This window comes from Homarus americanus, unplaced genomic scaffold (assembly GCF_018991925.1).
Source record: "Homarus americanus isolate GMGI-L3 unplaced genomic scaffold, GMGI_Hamer_2.0 scaffold40856, whole genome shotgun sequence".
In the NCBI taxonomy this organism is placed as follows: domain Eukaryota; kingdom Metazoa; phylum Arthropoda; class Malacostraca; order Decapoda; family Nephropidae; genus Homarus; species Homarus americanus.
Genome location: NW_024734615.1, coordinates 8,730,131 through 8,751,570, shown reverse-complemented (window position 1 = coordinate 8,751,570; position 21,440 = coordinate 8,730,131). Strand labels below are relative to the sequence as shown.

Below are 21,440 nucleotides of genomic sequence, written 5' to 3'. Positions count from 1 at the left end.
TCTTCCTTCTCCTTTCTTCTTCTTCCTCCTCCTGTTCCTCTTCCTTCTCCTTTCTTCTCTCCTCATTCTCATCTTCTACTTTCTACAGACGACTACGAAGATAACGAGGGCAGTGTCTCCGATGAATTTTGGCTTTCCCAGGCTCGCTTTACCAGCCTGAACCCACACAACCAACAGCACTCTACCTCCCTCAAGGGTCTACAGCATCTACTGGAGGGGCAGGTGAGCTATTTACGTGGAAAGGGAGGAATTGTGGAGGAAGAGTTGCTTGAGAAATAAGGAGGGGTGAAGGTAAGGACGGGGAGGGAACTAAGTGTATGAAGGACGTAGTTAAGGACGGAGAGGGAACTAAGTGTATGGAGGACGTAGTTAAGGACGGGGAGGGAACTAAGTGTATGGAGGACGTAGTTAAGGACGGGGAGGGAATTAAGTGTATAGAGGGCGTAGTTAAGGATGGGGAGGGAACCAAGTGTATGAAGGACGTAGTTAAGGACGGAGAGGGAACTAAGTGTATGGAGGACGTAGTTAAGGACGGGGAGGGAACTAAGTGTATGGAGGACGTAGTTAAGGACGGGGAGGGAACTAAGTGTATGGAGGACGTAGTTAAGGACGGAGGGGTGTATGAAGGACGAAGAGGACGGAGAGGTGTATGGAGGACGTAGTTAGGACGGGGAGGAACTAAGTGTATGGAGGACGTAGTTAAGGACGGGAGGGAACTAAGTGTATGGAGGACGTAGTTAAGGACGGAGAGGGAACCAAGTGTATGGAGGACGTAGTTAAGGACGGAGAGGGAACTAAGTGTATGGAGGACGTAGTTTTGGACCGGGAGGGAACTATGTATGGAGGACGTAGTTATGGATGGAGAGGGAAATAAGTGTATGGAGGACGTAGTTATGGATGGGGAAGGAACAAGGAACTAAGTGTGTGGAGGACGTAGTTAAGGACGGTAGGAACTAAGTGTATGGAGGACGTAGTTAAGGACGGGGAGGGGGGAGGGAATTAAGTGTATGGAGGACGTACTTAAGGACGGGGAGGAACTGTATGGAGGACGTAGTTATGGACGGGGAAAGAATTGCGATTAGTTATGAGTTGAGAACAGGGTACCAGTGACTGTGGAGGAGGAGGAATATAGAAGAAACTACGATAACATGAGGAATGTGAACTATAGAAAGAAAAAAAAAGAATGAGAGTATAAAGAATGGGTGTAGAGGAGTGTTGGGTCAGAGAGGACATTGACACACCTTTGTGTTCTCAGTGGAGATAATAAGACCGAGGTTCTCACAGGCTGCATGTACATGGTTCAAGGGTGGTATGGTGTGGGGTGGTATGGTGCTATAGTGTGATGTGGTGTGCTATGGTGTTGTCTGGTGTTGTAGGTCCATGGTTTGTCGTAGTGTGGTGTAATGTACTCTGGTGTGATATGGTGTGGTGTGGTGTGGTGTGAATTTGAATTTGAATTTTGCCGCCGACAGCAGCTGGTTTATTGTGTTAAGTTGGTACATAAAATGTTGATTATACAGTATACTTGATGCAAAGTATGGATACAGCCTTAGTGTATCATCTATCTTGTCATCAGAGATAAAGTGCTGTGGCATTGCATACAGTGCGCTTGATCTATCCCTATAAGGTTCTATTTTTTCACATTCTAAGACGTAGTGTTGGAGTGTATGGCCGTATGTCTGGCCACACACTTTACATTTAATTTTGTTCACATCTGCCTGAGGGATATACTGCCAGAGGTACTTATAGTATATCTTAACCTTAGTCTCGCGGATACAACATCTTCTAATCTAGTGATCTTGTTACTTGCTCCAAATACATGTTTTACTTGATACATGTCATCATGGTAAGCAATGGATTGACTAGTGCCTATTTGCACTTGTCTACTAGCTTCAAATTCATCAGCAAACTCCTTTCTGATTACAGTTTTTAAGGTTCTGTTTGACAGTCCTAGATTGTACTCAACATTGTCATTGTTGGACGCGAGTTTAGCTGAGGCATCAACTCTATCATGTTCACTAATACCTATGTGAGAGGGGATCCACAACAGCTTGATCCTGATACCTCCGTCAACAAGTTACATACTGTAATACAGTATTACTGTATGCTTGTGTCTGGCTTCAGAGACAATCGGGTGACAATCTGAGTTTAGGGTTTCAAGAGCAAGTAGTGAGGATAAGGAGTCAGTGATGATGAGACTGTCAATAGCAGTGGTCTCTGAGTATGACAAATAGTTCAGTTGTAATGTGGATGACCAGTTACTAATTCTAGCTCCTTTCTCTATTACATTAACTTTTGGCGGAGTCACAATGACAGCACTTCCAGCCCTCTCACACATAGTGTTAAGAGATCCGTTAGTGTAGATGGTCTGTATGATGTTATTTTAGTCTGCAGGTTATGTATGTGGTCAAGAGCTCTCACTTTGGCAGTGTGATGGAGATAAGGATTATGTACGGTCAGTCGTTTAGGCGGGTACGTGGGTGTTGTGATGTTGAAGGAACTGTCCGCCAGGGTGGCAGGAAGCGCTGTTGTGTCTCAGCTTTGTACAGATGGTCTAGTCCAAATATCCTCGTATGTGCAGCTGTAGTTTGGATCCATTTAGATTCACCAGTTTCATGACTCGTATTCTAGCAGTTTCTTAGAAGCAATGTTATCTGCTGTGGTGTGGTGTGCTGTGGTGTGGTGTAGGGTGGTGCAATGTGGTCGGATATGGTGCAGTGTGGTTTGGTGTGGCTTGGTGTGGTGTGGTTTGATGTGGATTGATGTGGTGTGGTTTGGAGTGGTTTGAAGAGGTGTAGTTTGGTGTGGCATGTTGTGGTGCAATGTGGTGTGGTGTGGTATGGTGTATTGTGGTGTCCCGTGCTGTAGTGCTGTGTGGTGTGTTGATGTATTGTGTGGTATGGTGTGATGTAGAATGCTGCAGTGTTTGTTCTATGGTGTAATATGGCGTGGTGCAAAGTGGTGTAGTATGGTGTGGTTCAGTGTGGTGTTGATGCATTGTGGTGTTGTGTGGTGCAGTGCTGTGTGGTGAGATATGGTATGGTGCATTGTGATGTGCTGTGCTGTGGTGCAGTGTGGTGTGTTGATGTGTTGAGTGGTATGGTGTAGTGTGGAGTGGTGCAATGTTCTATGGTGCAATATGGTGTGATGCAGTGAGTGTGTGTGTGGTGTAGTATGGTATGGTGCAGTGTGGTGCGGTGTGGAGTGCTGTACTGTGGTGTGGTGCAATGTAGTGTGGTGAAGTAGGGTGTGCTGCAGTGGCGTGTGGTGTGCTGCAGTGTGTGGTGTGATGCAATGCCGTGTGGTGTAGTGCAGTGCAATGTGGTGTGGCACAGTGCAGTGTGGTGTGGTATAGTGGGGTCTACAGTAGAGTGGTGTAGTGGGGTGTGGGACTGTAGAGTGGGGTGTGGTGCAGTGGGATGTGGTATGGTGCAGTATCCTGTGGTGTAATGTGGAAGAGTGGGATGTGGTATGATGCAGTGTGGCGTCGTGCAGTGGGGTGTACAGTAGTGTGGTGCAGTGGGGTGTAGTGTGGTGCAGTGGGGTGTGGTGTGGTGCAGTGGGGTGTAGTGTGGTGCAGTGGGATGTGGTATGGTGCAGTATCCTGTGGTGTAATGTGGTATGATGCAGTGTGGCGTCGTGCAGTGGGGTGGGTGTAGTGTGGTGCAGTGGGGTGTAGTGTGGTGCAGTGGGGTGTGGTGTGGTGCAGTGGGGTGTAGTGTGGAGTAGTGGGGTGTGGTGTGGTGCAGTGGGGTGTGGTGTGGAATATAATTTTGCCACGGACAGCAGCTAGTTTATTGTGCACCCTATACTCATCCTGTGAGCGGTAGCGCAAAAAGGATTACGAAGTAGAGGCCATAGAGGACGTTTATCGGACCCCAGTGATTTTTATATTAGGACAATGAATGTTACAGAATATTTCCAGTACATTGTTTTTTTGTTGTTGTTATTTTAAGTCGGTAAATACAATTTTGCTTAGTTACGAAATGCGAAGTGTGGATACAGCCTTAGTATACATCAGCCTTCCTGTCATCGAAGATAAAGTGCTGTGTCGCTGCATACACAGTGAGCTTGGATCTATCCCTACAAGATTCCATTTTTCACAGTCCAAGACGTGGTGCAGTGAGGTGTGGTGTGGTGCAGTGGGGTGTGGTGCAGTGAGGTGTGGTGTGGAGTAGTGAGGTGTGGTGTGGTGCAGTGGTGTGGTGTGGTGCAGTGGGGTGTGGTGCAGTGAGGTGTGGTGTGGAGTAGTGAGGTGTGGTGTGGTGCAGTGAGGGTGTGGTGTGGTGCAGTGTGGTGTGGTGCAGTGAGGTATGGTTTGGTGTAGTAGAGTGTGGTGTGGTGCAGTGAGGTGTGGTGTGGTGCAGTGTGGTGTGGTGCAGTGAGGTATGGTTTGGTGTAGTAGAGTGTGGTGTGGTGCAGTGGGGTGTGGTGTGGTGCAGTGGGGTGTGATAGGTGTAGTTTGGTGTGGTGCAGTGAGGTGTGGTGTGGAGTAGTGAGGTGTGGTGTGGTGCAGTGTGGTGTGGTGCAGTGAGGTATGGTTTGGTGCAGTGTGGTGTGGTGCAGTGAGGTATGGTTTGGTGTAGTAAGTGTGGTGTGGTGCAGTGGGGTGTGGTGTGGTGCAGTGAGGTGTGGTGAGGTGCAGTGAGGGTGTGGTGTGGTGCAGTGGGGTGTGGTGCAGTGAGGTGTGGTTTGGTGTAGTAGAGTGTGGTGTGGTGCAGTGAGGGTGTGGTGTGGTGCAGTGGGGTGTGGTGCAGTGAGGTATGGTTTGGTGTAGTAGAGTGTGGTGTGGTGCAGTGAGGTGTGGTGTGGTGCAGTGGGGTGTGGTGCAGTGAGGTGTGGTTTGGTGTAGTAGAGTGAGGTGTGGTGCAGTGAGGTGTGGTGTGGTGCAGTGGGGTGTGGTGCAGTGAGGTGTGGTGTGGAGTAGTGAGGTGTGGTGTGGTGCAGTGTGGTGTGGTGCAGTGAGGTATGGTTTGGTGCAGTGTGGTGTGGTGCAGTGAGGTATGGTTTGGTGTAGTAGAGTGTGGTGTGGTGCAGTGGGGTGTGGTGTGGTGCAGTGAGGTGTGGTGTGGTGCAGTGGGGTGTGGTGCAGTGAGGTGTGGTGTGGAGTAGTGAGGTGTGGTGTGGTGCAGTGAGGTGTGGTGGTGCAGTGCAGTGGGTGTGAGTGAGTGAGGTGTGGTTTGGTGTAGTAGAGTGTGGTGTGGTGCAGTGAGGTGTGGTGTGGTGCAGTGGGGTGTGGTGCAGTGAGGTATGGTTTGGTGTAGTAGAGTGTGGTGTGGTGCAGTGAGGTGTGGTGTGGTGCAGTGGGGTGTGGTGCAGTGAGGTATAGTTTGGTGTAGTAGAGTGTGGTGTGGTGCAGTGAGGTGTGGTGTGGTGCAGTGGGGTGTGGTGCAGTGAGGTGTGGTTTGGTGTAGTAGAGTGAGGTGTGGTGCAGTGAGGTGTGGTGGTGGGTGGTGCAGTGGGTGTGGTGCAGTGAGGTGTGGTGTGAGTATGGTGTTAGTGTGGTGCAGTGTGGTGTGGTGCAGTGAGGTATGGTTTGGTGTAGTAGTAGTGTGGTGTGGTGCAGTGAGGTGTGGTGTGGTGCAGTGGGGTGTGGTGCAGTGAGGTGTGGTGTGGGTAGTGAGGTGTGGTGTGGTGCAGTGAGGTGTGGTGTGGTGCAGTGTGGTGTGGTGCAGTGAGGTATGGTTTGGTGTAGTAGAGTGTGGTGTGGTGCAGTGAGGTGTGGTGCAGTGTGGTGTGGTGCAGTGAGGTATGGTTTGGTGTAGTAGGGTGTGGTGTGGTGCAGTGGGGGTGTGGTGTGGTGCAGTGGGGTGTGATATGGTGTAGTTTGGTGTGGTGCAGTGAGGTGTGGTGTGGAGTAGTGAGGTGTGGTGTGGTGCAGTGTGGTGTGGTGCAGTGAGGTATGGTTTGGTGCAGTGTGGTGTGGTGCAGTGAGGTATGGTTTGGTGTAGTAGAGTGTGGTGTGGTGCAGTGGGGTGTGGTGTGGTGCAGTGAGGTGTGGTGTGGTGCAGTGGGGTGTGGTGCAGTGAGGGTGTGGTGTGGAGTAGTGAGGTGTGGTGTGGTGGGAGGTGTGGTGTAGTGCAGTGGGGTGTGGTGCAGTGAGGTGTGGTGTGGGTAGTGGGTGTGGTGTGGTGCAGTGAGGTGTGGTGTGGTGCAGTGGGATGTGGTGCAGTGAGGTGTGGTTTGGTGTAGTAGAGTGAGGTGTGGTGCAGTGAGGTGTGGTGTGGTGCAGTGGGGTGTGGTGCAGTGAGGTATGGTTTGGTGTAGTAGAGTGTGGTTTGGTGCAGTGAGGTGTGGTGTGGTGCAGTGGGGTGTGGTGCAGTGAGGTGTGGTGTGGAGTAGTGAGGTGTGGTGTGGTGCAGTGAGGTATGGTGTGGTGTAGTAGAGTGTGGTTTGGTGCAGTTGGCTAAGGTGCAGTGGGATGTAGGTTTGGTGCAGTGGGGTGTGATATGGTGTAGTTTGGTGTGGTGCAATGGGGTGTGGTTTGGTGTAGTGTGGTGTGGTGCAATGGGGTGTGGTTTGGTGTAGTGTGGTGTGGTGCAATGGGGTATGGTTTGGTACCGTGGAGTGTGGTATGGTGTAGTGTGGTGTTATGCAGTGGGGTGTAGTATGATACTGTGTGGTGTGGTGCAGTGGGGTGTGGTGTGTGCGATGTGGTGTGGTGCGATGTGGTGTGGTGCAATGGGGTGTAGTGCAATGGGGGGTGTGGTGTGGTGGGGTGTGGTGTGGTGCGGTGGGGTGTGGTGTGGTGCGGTGCGGTGTGGTGTGGTGTGGTGCAGTAGGGTGTGGTGTAGTGCAGTAGGGTGTGGTGTAGTGTAGTGGGATGTTTTATGGTGCAGTATCGTGGGGTTTGGTACAGTGGGGTATGGTGTGTTGCAATGGGAAGTGGTGTGGTGCAGTACGGTGTGGTGTAATGCAGTAGGGTGTGGTGTAGTGTAGTGGGATGTTTTATGGTGCAGTATCGTGTGGTTTGGTGCAGTAGGGTGTGGTGTAGTGCAGTAGGGTGTGGTGTAGTGTAGTGGGATGTTTTATGGTGCAGTATCGTGTGGTTTGGTGCAGTACGGTGTGGTGTAATGCAGTAGGTGTGGTGTAGTGTAGTGGGATGTTTTATGGTGCAGTATCGTGTGGTTTGGTGCAGTAGGGTGTGGTGTAGTGCAGTAGGGTGTAGTGTAGTGGGATGTTTTATGGTGCAGTATCGTGTGGTTTGGTGCAGTAGGGTGTGGTGTAGTGCAGTAGGGTGTGGTGTAGTGTAGTGGGATGTTTTATGGAGTATCGTGTGGTTTGGTGCAGTAGGGTGTGGTGTAGTGCAGTAGGGTGTGGTGTAGTGTAGTGGGATGTTTTATGGTGCAGTAGGGTGTGGTGTGGTGCAGTAGGGTGTGGTGTAGTGCAGTAGGGTGTGGTGTAGTGTAGTGGGATGTTTTATGGTGCAGTATCGTGTGGTTTGGTGCAGTAGGGTGTGGTGTAGTGCAGTAGGGTGTGGTGTAGTGTAGTGGGATGTTTTATGGTGCAGTATCGTGTGGTTTGGTGCAGTAGGGTGTGGTGTAGTGCAGTAGGGTGTGGTGTAGTGTAGTGGGATGTTTTATGGTGCAGTATCGTGTGGTTTGGTGCAGTAGGGTGTGGTGTAGTGCAGTAGGGTGTGGTGTAGTGTAGTGGGATGTTTTATGGTGCAGTATCGTGTGGTTTGGTGCAGTAGGGTGTGGTGTAGTGCAGTAGGGTGTGGTGTAGTGTAGTGGGATGTTTTATGGTGCAGTATCGTGTGGTTTGGTGCAGTAGGGTGTGGTGTGGTGCAGTAGGGTGTGGTGTAGTGTAGTGGGATGTTTTATGGTGCAGTATCGTGTGGTTTGGTGCAGTAGGGTGTGGTGCACAACTGCACACAGTGTGGTGTAATGCGTCTAGTGTGGCAACATTATATTAGTGTTAAGGTGCAAGCACTGTTTGCTTCCTCCCGCTTTCAGCAACCGCCGCTGGCTAGCCCTCGTGGCGAACAGGGAAGCATCTTCCATAAGTCTTCCCCTGCCAGTAAACAGCCTTTTCACCATCAAGAATCCTGCTGTGCCTCCTCGTGGTACCACACGGTAACTGGGTGCCTCGTGGGCCCAGGCTAGACCAGCAGGGGATCTCGGAGCAACAGTGGGCCCCAGAGGGACGGCGCTTAGGCCCACTGACATGTAGACACGTCCTAGCGTCTACCAACTATTGCCCCACTGCCTTGCAGATTAACCTTGGGAGGTATAAGGCTACAGGAGTAAACCCCAATTGAAAAATCTGCTGCGAAGCCCCGCAAGAGGCAGACATGCTTACAGAGCACCAGTAAGACCCTAACGGCGGTAAAGGCAGAAGAGGTGACTAACATGGGAACCCAGCGACTACAATGGCAGATGAAGGCAATGCAAGATGGGCAGGCTACTTAGATGAAACCCAACAAATTGGGCTATCGGCAGTCCATTGCAACTCTTCCTCTCCCCAGTCGTTGCAACTGCTTGCACCACTGGATAAGGAGAAGGGAGAGCCAAGATGTGTGGGAGCAGCCTGTGCTCCTGCCTCACCACTTCAATCAACTCACGTGCAACCATCATCCAGCTCATCATACTTATCATCATCAAAGCCCCTATACCCCTATACCCCCCAAAGTCCTATGGCGACGGACGATTGGCGACGAGAACAGGCAGAGATGACTGCCGGGAGCCTCCAGTCACAACTCTGCACATGCATGGCACAGATAAGATGGTAGTTTATGCACTGGGTTCTACAGTAGGCAGCAGTGCAATCCGGCCCTGTCTGTGCAACTGAGCAGCCCTGTCGAGGAACCACTCTGCTCACACCACATGGGGAGGGGGCTAGAAAAGGTGCCCTAAACAAAGCCAGCCTAAAGAACCAAGCTGATTGGGCAACCGCACCCACTAAGATCATCCTTATGTGGTCGAAAAGCCAATCATAATCACAGATCAAAGCAAAAACAATCTATGCAACCTCTTATAGTCGCTGCATGGAATGTCAGGACACTTCTGGATACTGGCACAAATGAGCGTCCTGAAAGAAGAACCGCCCTTTTGGCAAAAGAGCTGTCTAGGTGTATCATCCACACAGTAGCCATTAGTGAGTCCCGGAAGAGTAAGCCTGAGGCGGAGAGAAACCGTTTTTATGGAGTTGGCTTTGCCATTCGCCAATCCATCCTACTAGGCTAACTGAAATGCCTGTTGGGATCAAAGAGCGCCTCATGACGCTCTGAGTCCCACTGGATCACTCACGTCATGCCTTTATGCTGAACTTGACAGAGTGCTAACCTCTGTCCCGGGAGAAGATAAAGTTGTGCTCCTAAGTGACTTCAATGCCAGAGTTGGAAGATATGCTGACATATGGCAGAAAATCATAGGGAGAAACAGAGTAGGCAAGTGTAATCCTAAAGGCCTACTCCTTCGCAGCAAGTGTGCTGCACACAACCTCACTATCACCAATACCTTGTTTATGCAGGCCGACAAGTTCAAGGGTTCGTGGCAGCACCCACGACCCCAAACACTGGCATCTCATTGACTACATCATTGTCAGAGAAAGAGCTCGCCGAGATGTCCTCATAACCCGAGCCATCCGTGGCTCAGAACACTGTGACACTAATCAGTGGCTCGTCAGTGCCAAACTCTCACTCGTCGTCGCCCCAAAACGGCGAAGGCAACAGACCTCCAGAAGAGGTTTTAACACTTAGGCCCGAATTCAGAACGCTGGTTTGAAACCGCATGAAGATTTAAAGTTTAAACCTTCATGCGGTTTCAAACCAAGGATCGAGCGAAGTTGAAAATTGTTGGTATTCAGAATGCTGGCTTAGTCCAACACAAAGATTCAAACCGGGTTTGAGATAGGATTTGTCGATCCTCGCGTTAATCCAACCTGCAGGTAGGTTTTACCGTCGATTCGTTATTGAAGACAGCAAGTTAACATGAATTTTGACAGCGTGCTTTTCCGTGATATGGAGCATCTACTAGAGAGACCTGTTGGCTATGGTTCACCTCTACCTCCTATTCATCAGCTGATGATTGCTTTGAGATTCTTCACAGTGAATAGTTTCCAGGTAAGAAAGATTCTGGTTACTGAATGAGTTATGGTAATGTGTTACAACTCTTACGTGTTTTGGGTCCATGAAGATCAAGCGGGTAAATGTAAAGAACACAGATGCTTCTTTATTTTGAGTGCTTTTCTTTAGGAAAACTATATTGATGTATTTTCAATATAATTGAATCAATGCTGAGTGCATTTTGATTTCAATGTATTAATAAAGGAAAGTATTTTCTTAAAATTACTAATCAGGGGAAATGTGGGGTTAAATGAACAGAAAGAAACATAACCTAACCGAACCTGGCTAGGTGACTACGCCCTGCATTGATCATCTTACTTTTGTTATAAATACTGACACCTGTCCCGGATTATATCTCTATAATTTGAAGGTAATTGTTCTTCTTCTATGAATATTTTGTTATCATATAACAACACAGCCACATTGTATCACAATGCCACAAATCATTATAATTTGATCATAATTTGATTGAAATTATAGTAACAAAAGTAATTTATGATGTGCAAGGAGAGATGTCTCCTCTTCCATAAAAACTCGTTGAGTCATAGTTGCCGCCATAATCTTGTAAACATTGCTCTCGATGGTGATTGGCTGTCGTAAAGGTATAAATAAAACGTGATTGGCTGGAATTTCAATGTTCGAATCATTGCTCATAAGTGAAGAAAAATCAACAGATTACCCGAACCAGGGCTCAAGACGATGTTTTGAAAATGGGTAATCCGCTGCAGGAAATCACGGATCGAGGAATTCAGATTCGCACACCTGAGATGAGCTCAAATCCCAAGTTCAAACCACTGTTCTGAATTCGAGCCTAAGCATCTGGAGGATCCAGTGGTAGCACATGCTTTCAGAGTGCAGCTCGAACATGGGCTAATAAATAACCCAACAACAAACAACCCAATCCCAGTGCCGAATGGGTTATCCTCGACACTGTTATGACACCAGGACTGGTTTGATGAAAATGACCCGGAAATCAACTTACTCGTCGAGGATAAACGTGCTGATTTAACTGACTGGCAGAACAACCAACTTTAGATCAAAGTTGATACCTTCCGCAAGAAGAAAGCGGCAGCCCACAGCGAATTTCCCAATCTAAAGTACGAATGGTTGAAAAAAAAGCGTGTGAAATGCAAAAATTTGCAGTTCAACACAAGATGCACGGATTACTCAATTCCACTCAAACATTTTATGGGCCAATCACTTATGGCACAGCCCCCCTCCGCTCATCCGACGGTAACTCCCTAATTAAAGATGAAGAGGGCATCCTTCAGTGCTGGAAAGAGCACTACCATTCGCTGCTCAACCGAAACACCGATGTGGATGTCCTGACTACCTAGCAGGACCCTCAGCACCTAGAGCTGACCCACCTTAGCTATCATCCATCCTTGGATGAGGTAGCTACTGCCACCAAACAAAGGAATAATAACAAAGCCTCAGGGCCTGATGGAATACCAGCCAAGGTATATAAAGCAGGAGGACCTCGCTTACCAGCCGTCTCCACTCTCTCCTGGAGTATTCTCCAGGAGAGAGTGGAGACGGCTGGGAAAAGGAGGAAATTACCCAAGCTCTTAAAGACACCGCTATCGTCAGCATTTATAAAAACAAAGGAGACCGGTCAGACCGTGGCAACTACCGCGGGATCTCGCTGCTGTCCATAGCTGGCAAGATTATTGCTCAAGTTCTCCTAAACAGACTTATTCCTGAAAAGGAAAACTCCCTCCCAGAATCTCAATGTAGCTTTAAAACATTTCATGGCACCACTGACAGGATCTTTGCTGCCCGCCAGATACAGGAAAAGCGCAGAGAACAGCGTCGTGATCTGCACATGGCCTTCATCGACCAAACCAAGGCCTTCGACTCGAGTCAACAGGGAAGCCCTCTGGCGGACCCTCAGCCGTTTTGGCTGCCCACCAAAATTCATCGCCATTGTGAGGCAACTCCACGATGGCATGAACGATAGTGTCCTGCATAATAGCACCCAATCTGAGTTCTTCCCCATTCAAACGGGGGTAAGACAAGGATGTGTACTGGCATCAACTCTCTTTTCCATTTTCTTGGCTGCCTTCCTTACTCGTGCCAGTGCCAATTTAGCTGGCAGGGTGGATATCCAGTACTGGATGAAGGGCCTTTTCAACATAAGACGACTCCAGGCAGGAACAAAGGTGTCGGCATCTTCCATTACTGAACTTCAGTATGCAGACGACCTCACCCTTGTCGCTTACACTGAACGTGACCTACAGGAGATCCTGAACACCTATGCAGATGCGTATGCACACTTCGGCCTTGAGGTGAATGTATGTAAGATTCAGATTTTCTTTCAGCCTGCCCCTGGTTCAGCCACACCTCCACCATCCGTCCCTCTTAATGGTACTACCCTCTCTAATATTACTCACTTTCAGTATCTCAGTTCCCACCTGTCCAACATAGCGGACATCGATGAAGAGATTCAACATCAAATCAGATGTGCATTTCAAGCCTTTGGTAGACTCCGTACCCGTGTCTTCAGTTGTAGGGAGCTCTAATTATCTACAAAGTTGCACGTATATCGAGCAATGGTCCTCCCCATCCTGCTATATGGCAGCGAAACATGGGTCACATACAGGAGGCACCTCAAGGCACTTTAAAACTTTCACCAACGTAGTCTACATTCCACCCTCCGAGTTCGCTGGGGAGACCAGGGAACAAATGCCAGTATTCTCGCTGACACCAAGTGTAGGAGCATCGAGGCTACCATTATCCACGAACAACTATGCTGTACTGGCCATTTTACCCGCATGAACGACAGTAGACTGCCAAAGCATCTGCTTTAAAGTCATCTAACGAATATTAAACGTAACGCCGGCGGGCAACTGAAAAGGTATAAGGATAGTCTTAAGACAAACCTGAAAAAGTGCCGAATCAACCCCCTCACGTGGGAGACGATTACTCCACACGGTAACGCTTGAAGGAGCACCACACAAGAAGGTGTCAATTCTTTCGAGTTAGCCCGACTGCATACCGATGCAGACAAACGCCAACGCCCAAACGACGCTGCTGCCGCCGCCCATCCCGCACTTGATGTAGCCCTCCACACGTGCAACATCTGTGGACGACCCTGCCGGTCCCGTATCGGCCTCCCTAGTCACCTCAGAGCTCACCAATAAAGGTGGCATCCTTAATAACTCATATCATTGTATCATAGCTGGATGATCGTCATACTCGATTCCGAGTGACAGCAAAGTAGTAGTGGGGTACACCGGGGGTGTAATGTGGTACAGTGGAATGTGGTGTAGCGCAGTGGGACGTGGCACAGTGGCGACCTGTGGAGTAATGGTTATCTTGCTCGCCTCGCAAGTGAGTGGACTAGGGTTCGATCCCCGGGCAGGGTGAATCTATGGGCAAGTTTCTTTTCGCCATTAGCCTTTGTTTATCGATTTGCGGATCGCGTTCCGGGGTAATGTTTAACCAGTGCAGTTGGCAAGTTATCCGGTCTTCTCGGACAATTCCTTGATACTGGGTCATGCAGCTCGTTAACTTGGGGTGTGGTTGTTGTGTTGTTGACAGCATCTACACCTTAAACAATTTCACGCCTAGGTGACCCTAGGGCCGGCCATCCTCGTACACGAGGGGCAACCATTATTATTACTGTGGTACAGTGGGATGTGGTATGGTATAGTGTGGTATTATATGCTGTTGTGTGGTGTGGTGCAGTGTGGTATGATAGTTTTATTTCGTGTGGTGTGATACAGTTCTGTGTGATGTAGTGTGTTATGATGCAGTGTGGTTTAGAGTGATGTGCTGATATCTGGTGAAGTATGTTGTGGCATAGTTTGGTGTTGCTCATTATGGTGTGATATGGTGTAGTGTGGTGCAGTGCGGTAGAGTGGTGTGGTGTAGTGTGGCGTGGAATGCTGCGGTATGGTGGAGTGTGGTGTGGTGTAGTGAGATGTGGTTTGGGATAATAGGTTATGATGTAGTGTGGATGAAGAGAGGCGGGAAGCTGTGGGTTGTGAATGAGGAATATTTCAGTCAAAGAGTGTAGAACTGTGTGTGTGTGTGTGTGTGTGTGTGTGTGTGTGTGTGTGTGTGTGTGTGTGTGCGTGTGTGTGTGTGTGTGTGTGTGTGTGTGTGTGTGCGTGTGCGTGTGTGTGCGTGTGTGTGTGTGCGCGCGCGCGTTTGAAGAACCTTGATATACTAACTCCACAGATACTGATGTTGCTCCATAATGACCTGTTGTTCTTCTCCAGGTGAGCCCCGGCCACTATCCCACCAAGGTCGACCAGCTGAGGCACGAGGGCGTCCCCACACACCTGCCCAACACATACAACAACAAACAAATGAACCGTCCGCAGCACCCTGGGCGACGAGTCAACCTTTTAGGCAGAAGCGACCCCCGGACTGCTCAGCCCTTGGACTATAACAAAGAAAATATCCAGGTCCCTATTATAAACCGAGAAAACTTTCCACACGCAGGAACTGTGAACCCCAACCGCCTCAGTGAGGACGTTCATTACAATTACGACAGTGAGACGGGCATCCCGCAACCTTTTAGTTCACAAAAAAAGTTTCCCGAAGACTTTATCAGTAATACAATTCAATATCCACAAGATTACAATTACCCCGATAAATTTCCCAAAGAATCATTTACGTCTGACCGATCTTCACAATTCCTTCCTCACCACGAACGATTCCCAATAAACTTGTTTGGCGACGGCCAGTTACCTGGCAACTACAGGCAACACAATATGTTCAGGAATGTAGACAACCAAGACTCCCAAGACCATATGACAGTGCCAGAGCCATTCCTGGAGCCTTACACCATGGGGGATTTCACTCACCAACAACCGCTCGTCAATGAAGAACCATTTGGAGACTTTCAGACTTTCCCTCACCATATACCTGCAGGCGTCCTCGAGAGTGGAGGCAGAGGGTGGCTCCAACCTTCCTTGTCCGGACTCAACTTGCCGTCTTCCAAGAACCTCATCTACTTCTTCACCAATCCTGAAATGACCAAGGAGGGTCGACGAGGTAGTAGGACTATCAGATCCACAGTGCCAGCTCAAGGTGTTGTATCCATGTTGTAGTGTTGTAGGCAGGAGACAGTTCTGGTGTGTGGGTCAACCAACAATATGTAGCTGTACGGAAGGTGAAGGATCCTCACAGGTACAGTGGGTGCATGTTATTAACCTTGTACACTGTCTCCTGCAACACTAGTATACTAACTCCTGCAACACTACACTAACTCCTGGAACACTACACTGTCTCCTGCAACACTTGTATACTGTCTCCTGCAAAACTAGTATATTAACTCCTGCAACACTAGTAAACTGACTCCTGCAAAACTACTATACTGACTCCAGCAATAGTAGTACACTGACTTCTGAAACAGTAGTAGACTGACTTATCCTACTCCTGTATCACTAGTACTCTGACGCCTACAGCACAAGTACATCGACTCCTGCAACACCGGTAAACTGACCATAGGAACACTAGTACACTGACCCCACCAACACTGGTACACTAACTCCTGCAACACCGGTAAACTGACCATAGCTACACTAGTACACTGATCCCAACAACACTAGAACACTAACTCCTGCAACACTAGTGCACTGACCTCCTTCAACACTGGAACACTAACTCATGCAACACTATTGCACTATCTTATGCAGCACCAGAATATTATCTTATATAACAATAGTGCAGTGACCTCCTGTAAAACTTACTCATGAAGCAATAGAACACAATTCCTGCAACACTAGAGCACTGACTTCTACAACACTGCTAGAGTGACTCTTGCAACACTATTTCACTGATTCATGCATCACTAGTCCAATGACTCCTGCAACACTAGTATACTGATTTCTGCAACACTAGGACAATAACTCCTGCAACACTAGTATCCTGACTCCTGCAACAGTAATATACTGACTACTGTAACACTATTACACTGACGTCTACAAGATTAGTAAACTGACCCGTATAACACATGTTTACTAATTCCCGCAACACAGGACACTGACTCCCGCAACACTAGGACACTGACTCCCGCAACACTAGAACACTGACTCCAGCAACACTAGGACACTGACTCTCGCAACATTAGAACACTGACTCCAGCAACACTAGGACACTGACTCCCGCAACACTAGAACACTGACTCCAGCAACACTAGGACACTGACTCCCGCAACACTAGGACACTGACTCCAGCAACACTAGGACACTGACTACTACACTAGGACACTGACTCCCGCAACACTAGAACACTGACTCCAGCAACACTAGGACACTGACTCCAAACACTAGGACACTGACTCCACCAACACTAGGACACTGACTCCCGCAACATTAGGACCCTGACTCCCGCAACACTAGGACACTGACTCCCGCAACACTAGAACACTGACTCCAGCAACACTAGGACACTGACTCCCGCAACACTAGAACACTGACTCCCGCAACACTAGGACACTGACTCCCGCAACACTAGGACACTGACTCCCGCAACACTAGGACACTGACTCCCGCAACACTTCTACAGTGAGTCACATAACATTAGTTCGCTGACCCTTGTAGTACTAGTTTATTGATACTTCAAGCAACGTTTCCCAAGTACATGCACTTCTTGTTCACTAGTACTTGTGTTACAAGAACTAGTGAATTAGAGCAACAAGTCCATTGAAACTTGTCGTACCAGTTAACTAGCACAGTAATTGTAACCCTAGCTCATTAACATTTGCAACACTGGTTCACTAGTACTTGGAGCACCAGTCCATTAACATTCGTAGCACTTTTGCAAAGTCCACTGACACTTGTAGTATTGATTCACGAGTACTTGTGTTTGTAGTACTAGTACATTGATGTTTATAGTACAAGTACACCTGTGTTTGTAGAACTAGTATATTTGTGTTTGTAGTACTAGTGCACTTGTGTTTGTAGTACTAGTACACTGGTGTTTGTAGTACTAGTACACTGGTGTCTGTAGTACTAGTACACTGGTGTTTGTAGTACTAGTACACTGGTGTCTGTAGTAATAGTACATTGGTGTTTGTAGTACTAGTACACTGGTGTCTGTAGTACTAGTACACTGGTGTTTGTAGTACTAGTACACTGGTGTCTGTAGTACTAGTACACTGGTGTTTGTAGTACTAGTACACTGGTGTTTCTAGTACTAATACACTGGTGTCTGTAGTACTAGCACACTGGTGTCTGTAGTACTAGTACACTGGTGTCTGTAGTACTAGTACACTGGTGTCTGTAGTACTAGTACACTGGTGTTTGTAGTACTAGTACACTGGTGTTTGTAGCAATTAGTACGTTGGTTCAGTACTAGTACACTGGTGTTCGTAGTACTAGGCACACTGAAAGTTCGTGTACTAGTACACTGGTGTCTGCAGCACTGGGCTATCTGCAGTACTTTGTACACTGCGTTCCGCCTTGACACACTGGTAAGCCGTAGTACTAGTACACTGGTGTCTGTAGCACTTGTACACTGGTATCTGTAGTACTAGTACACTGGTGTCTGCCTTACTAGTACACTGGTGTCTGCCTTACTAGTACACTGGTGTTTGTAGTACTAGTACACTGGTGTTTTAGTACTAGTACACTGGTGTTTGTAGTAGTAGTACACTGGTGTCTGTAGTACTAGTACACTGGTGTCTGTAGTACTAGTACACTGGTGTCTGCCTTACTAGTACACTGGTGTTTGTAGTACTAGTACACTGGTGTTTGTAGTACTAGTACACTGGTGTCTGTAGTACTAGTACACTGGGTCTGCCTTACTAGTACACTGGTGTTTGTAGTACTAGTACCCACGTACACTGGTGTCTGTAGTACTAGTACACTGGTGTCTGTAGTACTAGTACACTGGTGTCTGTAGTACTAGTACTGATCTGTAGTACTAGTACACTGGTGTCTATAGTACTAGTACACTGGTGTCTGTAGTACTAGTACACTGATGTCTGTAGTACTAGTACACTGGTGTCTGTAGTACTAATCACTGGTGTCTGTAGTACTAGCACACTGGTGTCTGTAGTACTAGTACACTGGTGTCTGTAGTACTAGTACACCGGTGTCTGTAGGACTAGTACACTGGTGTTTGTAGTACTAGTACACTGGTGTTTGTAGTACTAGTACACTGATGTTTGTAGTGCTAGTACACTGGTGTTTGTAGTACTAGTACACTTATGTTGTAGTACTAGTTACCTGGTGTCTGTAGTACTAGTACATTGGTGTCTGTTGTACTAGTACACTGGAGTTTGTAGTACTAGTACACTGATGTTTGTAGTACTAGTACACTGGTGTCTGCCTTACTAGTACACTGGTGTTTGTTGTACTAGTACACTGGTGTCTGTAGTACTAGTACACTGGTGTCTGCCTTACTAGGACACTGGTCTTTGAGTACTAGTGCACTGGTGTCTGTATTACTAATACACTGGTATCTGTAGTACTAGTACACTGGTGTTTGTAGTACTAGTACACTGGTGTTTGTAGTACTAGTACACTGGTGTTTGTAGTACTAGTACACTGGTGTTTGTAGTACTAGTACACTGGTGTCTGGAGTACTAGTACACTGGTGTCTGTAGTACTAGTACACTGGTGTCTGTAGTGCTAGTTCACTGGTGTCTGTAGTACTAGTACACTGGTGTTTGTAGTACTAGTACACTGGTGTCTGTAGTACTAGTACATTGGCGTCTGTAGTACTAGTACACTGGTGTCTGCCTTACTAGTACACTGGTGTCTGTAGTACTAGTACACTGTAGTTTGTAGTACTAATGCACTGGTGTCTGTAGTACTAGTACACTGGTGTCTGTAGTACTAGTACACTGGTGTTTGCAGTACTAGTACACTGGTGTTTGTAGTACTAGTACACTGGTGTTTGTAGTATTAGTATACTGGTGTCTGTAGTACTAGTACACTGGTGTCTGTAGTACTAGTACACTGGTGTCTGTAATTACTAGTATACTGGTGTCTGTAGTACTAGTACACTGGTGTCTGTAGTACTAGTACACTGGTGTCTGTAGAACTAGTATACTGGTGTCTGTAGTACTAGTACACTGGTGTGTGTAGTACTAGTACACTGGTGTCTGTAGTACTAGTACACTGATGTCTGTAGTACTAGTACACTGGTGTCTGTAGTACTAGTACACTGATGTCTGTAGTACAAGTACACTGGTGTCTGTAGTACTAGTACACTGATGTCTGTAGTGCTAGTACACTGATGTCTCTAGTACTAGTGCACAGTGTCTGTAGTACTAGTACACTGGTGTTTCTAGTACTAATACCACTGGTGTCTGTAGTACTAGTACACTGGTGTCTGTAGTACTAGTACACTGGTCTGTAGTACTAGTACACTGGTGTCTGTAGTACTATTATAATGGTGTGTAGTACTAGTACACTGGTGTCTGTAGTACTAGTACACTGGTGTCTGTAGTACTAGTACACTGGTGTCTGTAGTACTATTATACTGGTGTCTGTAGTACTAGTACACTGGTGTCTGTAGTACTAGTACACTGGTGTCTGTAGTACTAGTATACTGGTGTCTGTAGTACTAGTACACTGGTGTCTGTAGTACTAGTACACTGGTGTCTGTAGTACTAGTACACTGATGTCTGTAGTACTAGTACACTGGTGTCTAGTACTAGTACACTGTGTGTAGTACTAGTATACTGTGTCTGTAGTACTAGTATACTGGTGTCTGTAGTACTAGTACACTGGTGTCTGTAGTACTAGTACACTGATGTCTGTAGTACTAGTGCAGCTGGTGTCTGTGATACTAGTACACTGGTGTCTGTAGTACTAGTACACTGGTGTCTGTAGTATAGTACACTGTGTTTGTAGTACTAGTACACTTTTTGTTTTTAATACTAGTAGGCTGGTGTCTGTAGTACTAGTTCACTGGTTGTGTAATGTACTAGTACACTGGTGTCTGTAGTACTAATTCACTGATGTCTGTAGTACTAGTGCACAGTGTCTGTAGTACTAGTACACTGGTGTCTGTAGTACTAGTACACCGGTGTCTGTAGTACTAGTACACTGGTGCTTTAGTTTAGAGTACACTGGTGTCTGTAATACTAGTACACTGGTTGTGTGTAGTACTAGTACATATTGTTTGTATGCTAATTACACTGGTGTCTTAGTACTAGTACACTGGTGTCTGTAGTACTATTATACTGGTGTCTGTAGTACTAGTATACTGGTGTCTGTAGTACTAGTACACTGGTGTCTGTAGTACTAGTACACTGGTGTCTGTAGTTCTAGTACGCTGGTGTCTGTAGTACTAGTACACACTGGTGTCTGTAGTACTATTATGCTGGTGTCTGTAGTACTAGTATACTGGTGTCTGTAGTACTAGTACACTGTTGTCTGTAGTACTAGTACACTGGTGTCTGTAGTACTATTATACTGGTGTCTGTAGTACTAGTATACTGGTGTCTGTAGTACTAGTACACTGGTGTCTGTAGTACTAGTACACTGATGTCTGTAGTACTAGTACGCTGGTGTCTGTAGTACTAGTACACTGGTGTCTGTAGTACTAGTACACTGGTGTCTGTAGTACTAGTACACTGTTGTTTGTGGTACTAGTACACTTTTGTTTGTAATACTGAGGCAGTGTCTGTAGTACTAGTACACTGGTGTCTGTAGTACTAGTACACTGAATTCTCTCTGTAGTACTAGTACACTGATGTCTGCTAGTACACTGGTGTCTGTGTGCTAGTACACTGGTGTCTGTAGTACTAGTACACCGGTGTCTTTTTGCTATCACTGGTGTATGAGTACAGAGTACACTGGTCTGTAATACTAGTACACTCGTGTTTGTTGTACTAGTACACTGGTGTCTGTAGTACTAGTACACTGGTGTTTGTTGTACTAGTACACTGGTGTCTGTAGTACTAGTACACTGGTGTTCGTTGTACTAGTACACTGGTGTCTGTAGTGCTAGTACACTGGTGTAGTACTAGTACACTGGTGTCTAGTACTAGTACACTGGTGTTTGTTGTACTAGTACACTGGTGTCTGTAGTACTAGTACACTGGTGCTCGTTGTACTAGTACACTGGTGTCTGTAGTGCTAGTACACTGGTGTCTGTAGTACTAGTACACTGGTGTCTGTAGTACTAGTACATTGGTGTCTGTTATCAGTTACACTGGTGTTTTTAGTACTAGTACACTGGTGTCTGTAGTACTATTCCAGTGGTGTCTGTAGTACTAGTCAACTAGTGTTTGTAGTACTAGGACACTGGTGTCTGTAGTACTAGTACACTGGTGTTTGTAGTACTAGTACACTGGTGTCTGTAGTACTAGTACACTGAGCTGCCTTACTGAGACACTGGTGTTTGTAGTATTAGTACACTGATGTCTGTAGTACTAGTACACTGGTGTCTGTAGTACTAG

General features: G+C 47.2%; 1 protein-coding gene across 1 annotated transcript in view; it reads left to right on the top strand.

Annotated features, from left to right (window-relative positions):
- LOC121870342 overlaps positions 1 to 21,440 on the top strand; it is a 72,472-nt gene that overhangs the window by 33,529 nt on the left and 17,503 nt on the right. Inside the window, exons 3-4 of the mRNA XM_042372125.1 lie at positions 89 to 222; positions 14,293 to 15,073. Coding sequence (XP_042228059.1) covers positions 89 to 222; positions 14,293 to 15,073 — 915 coding nt within the window. The remainder of the gene's footprint in view (positions 1 to 88; positions 223 to 14,292; positions 15,074 to 21,440) is intronic.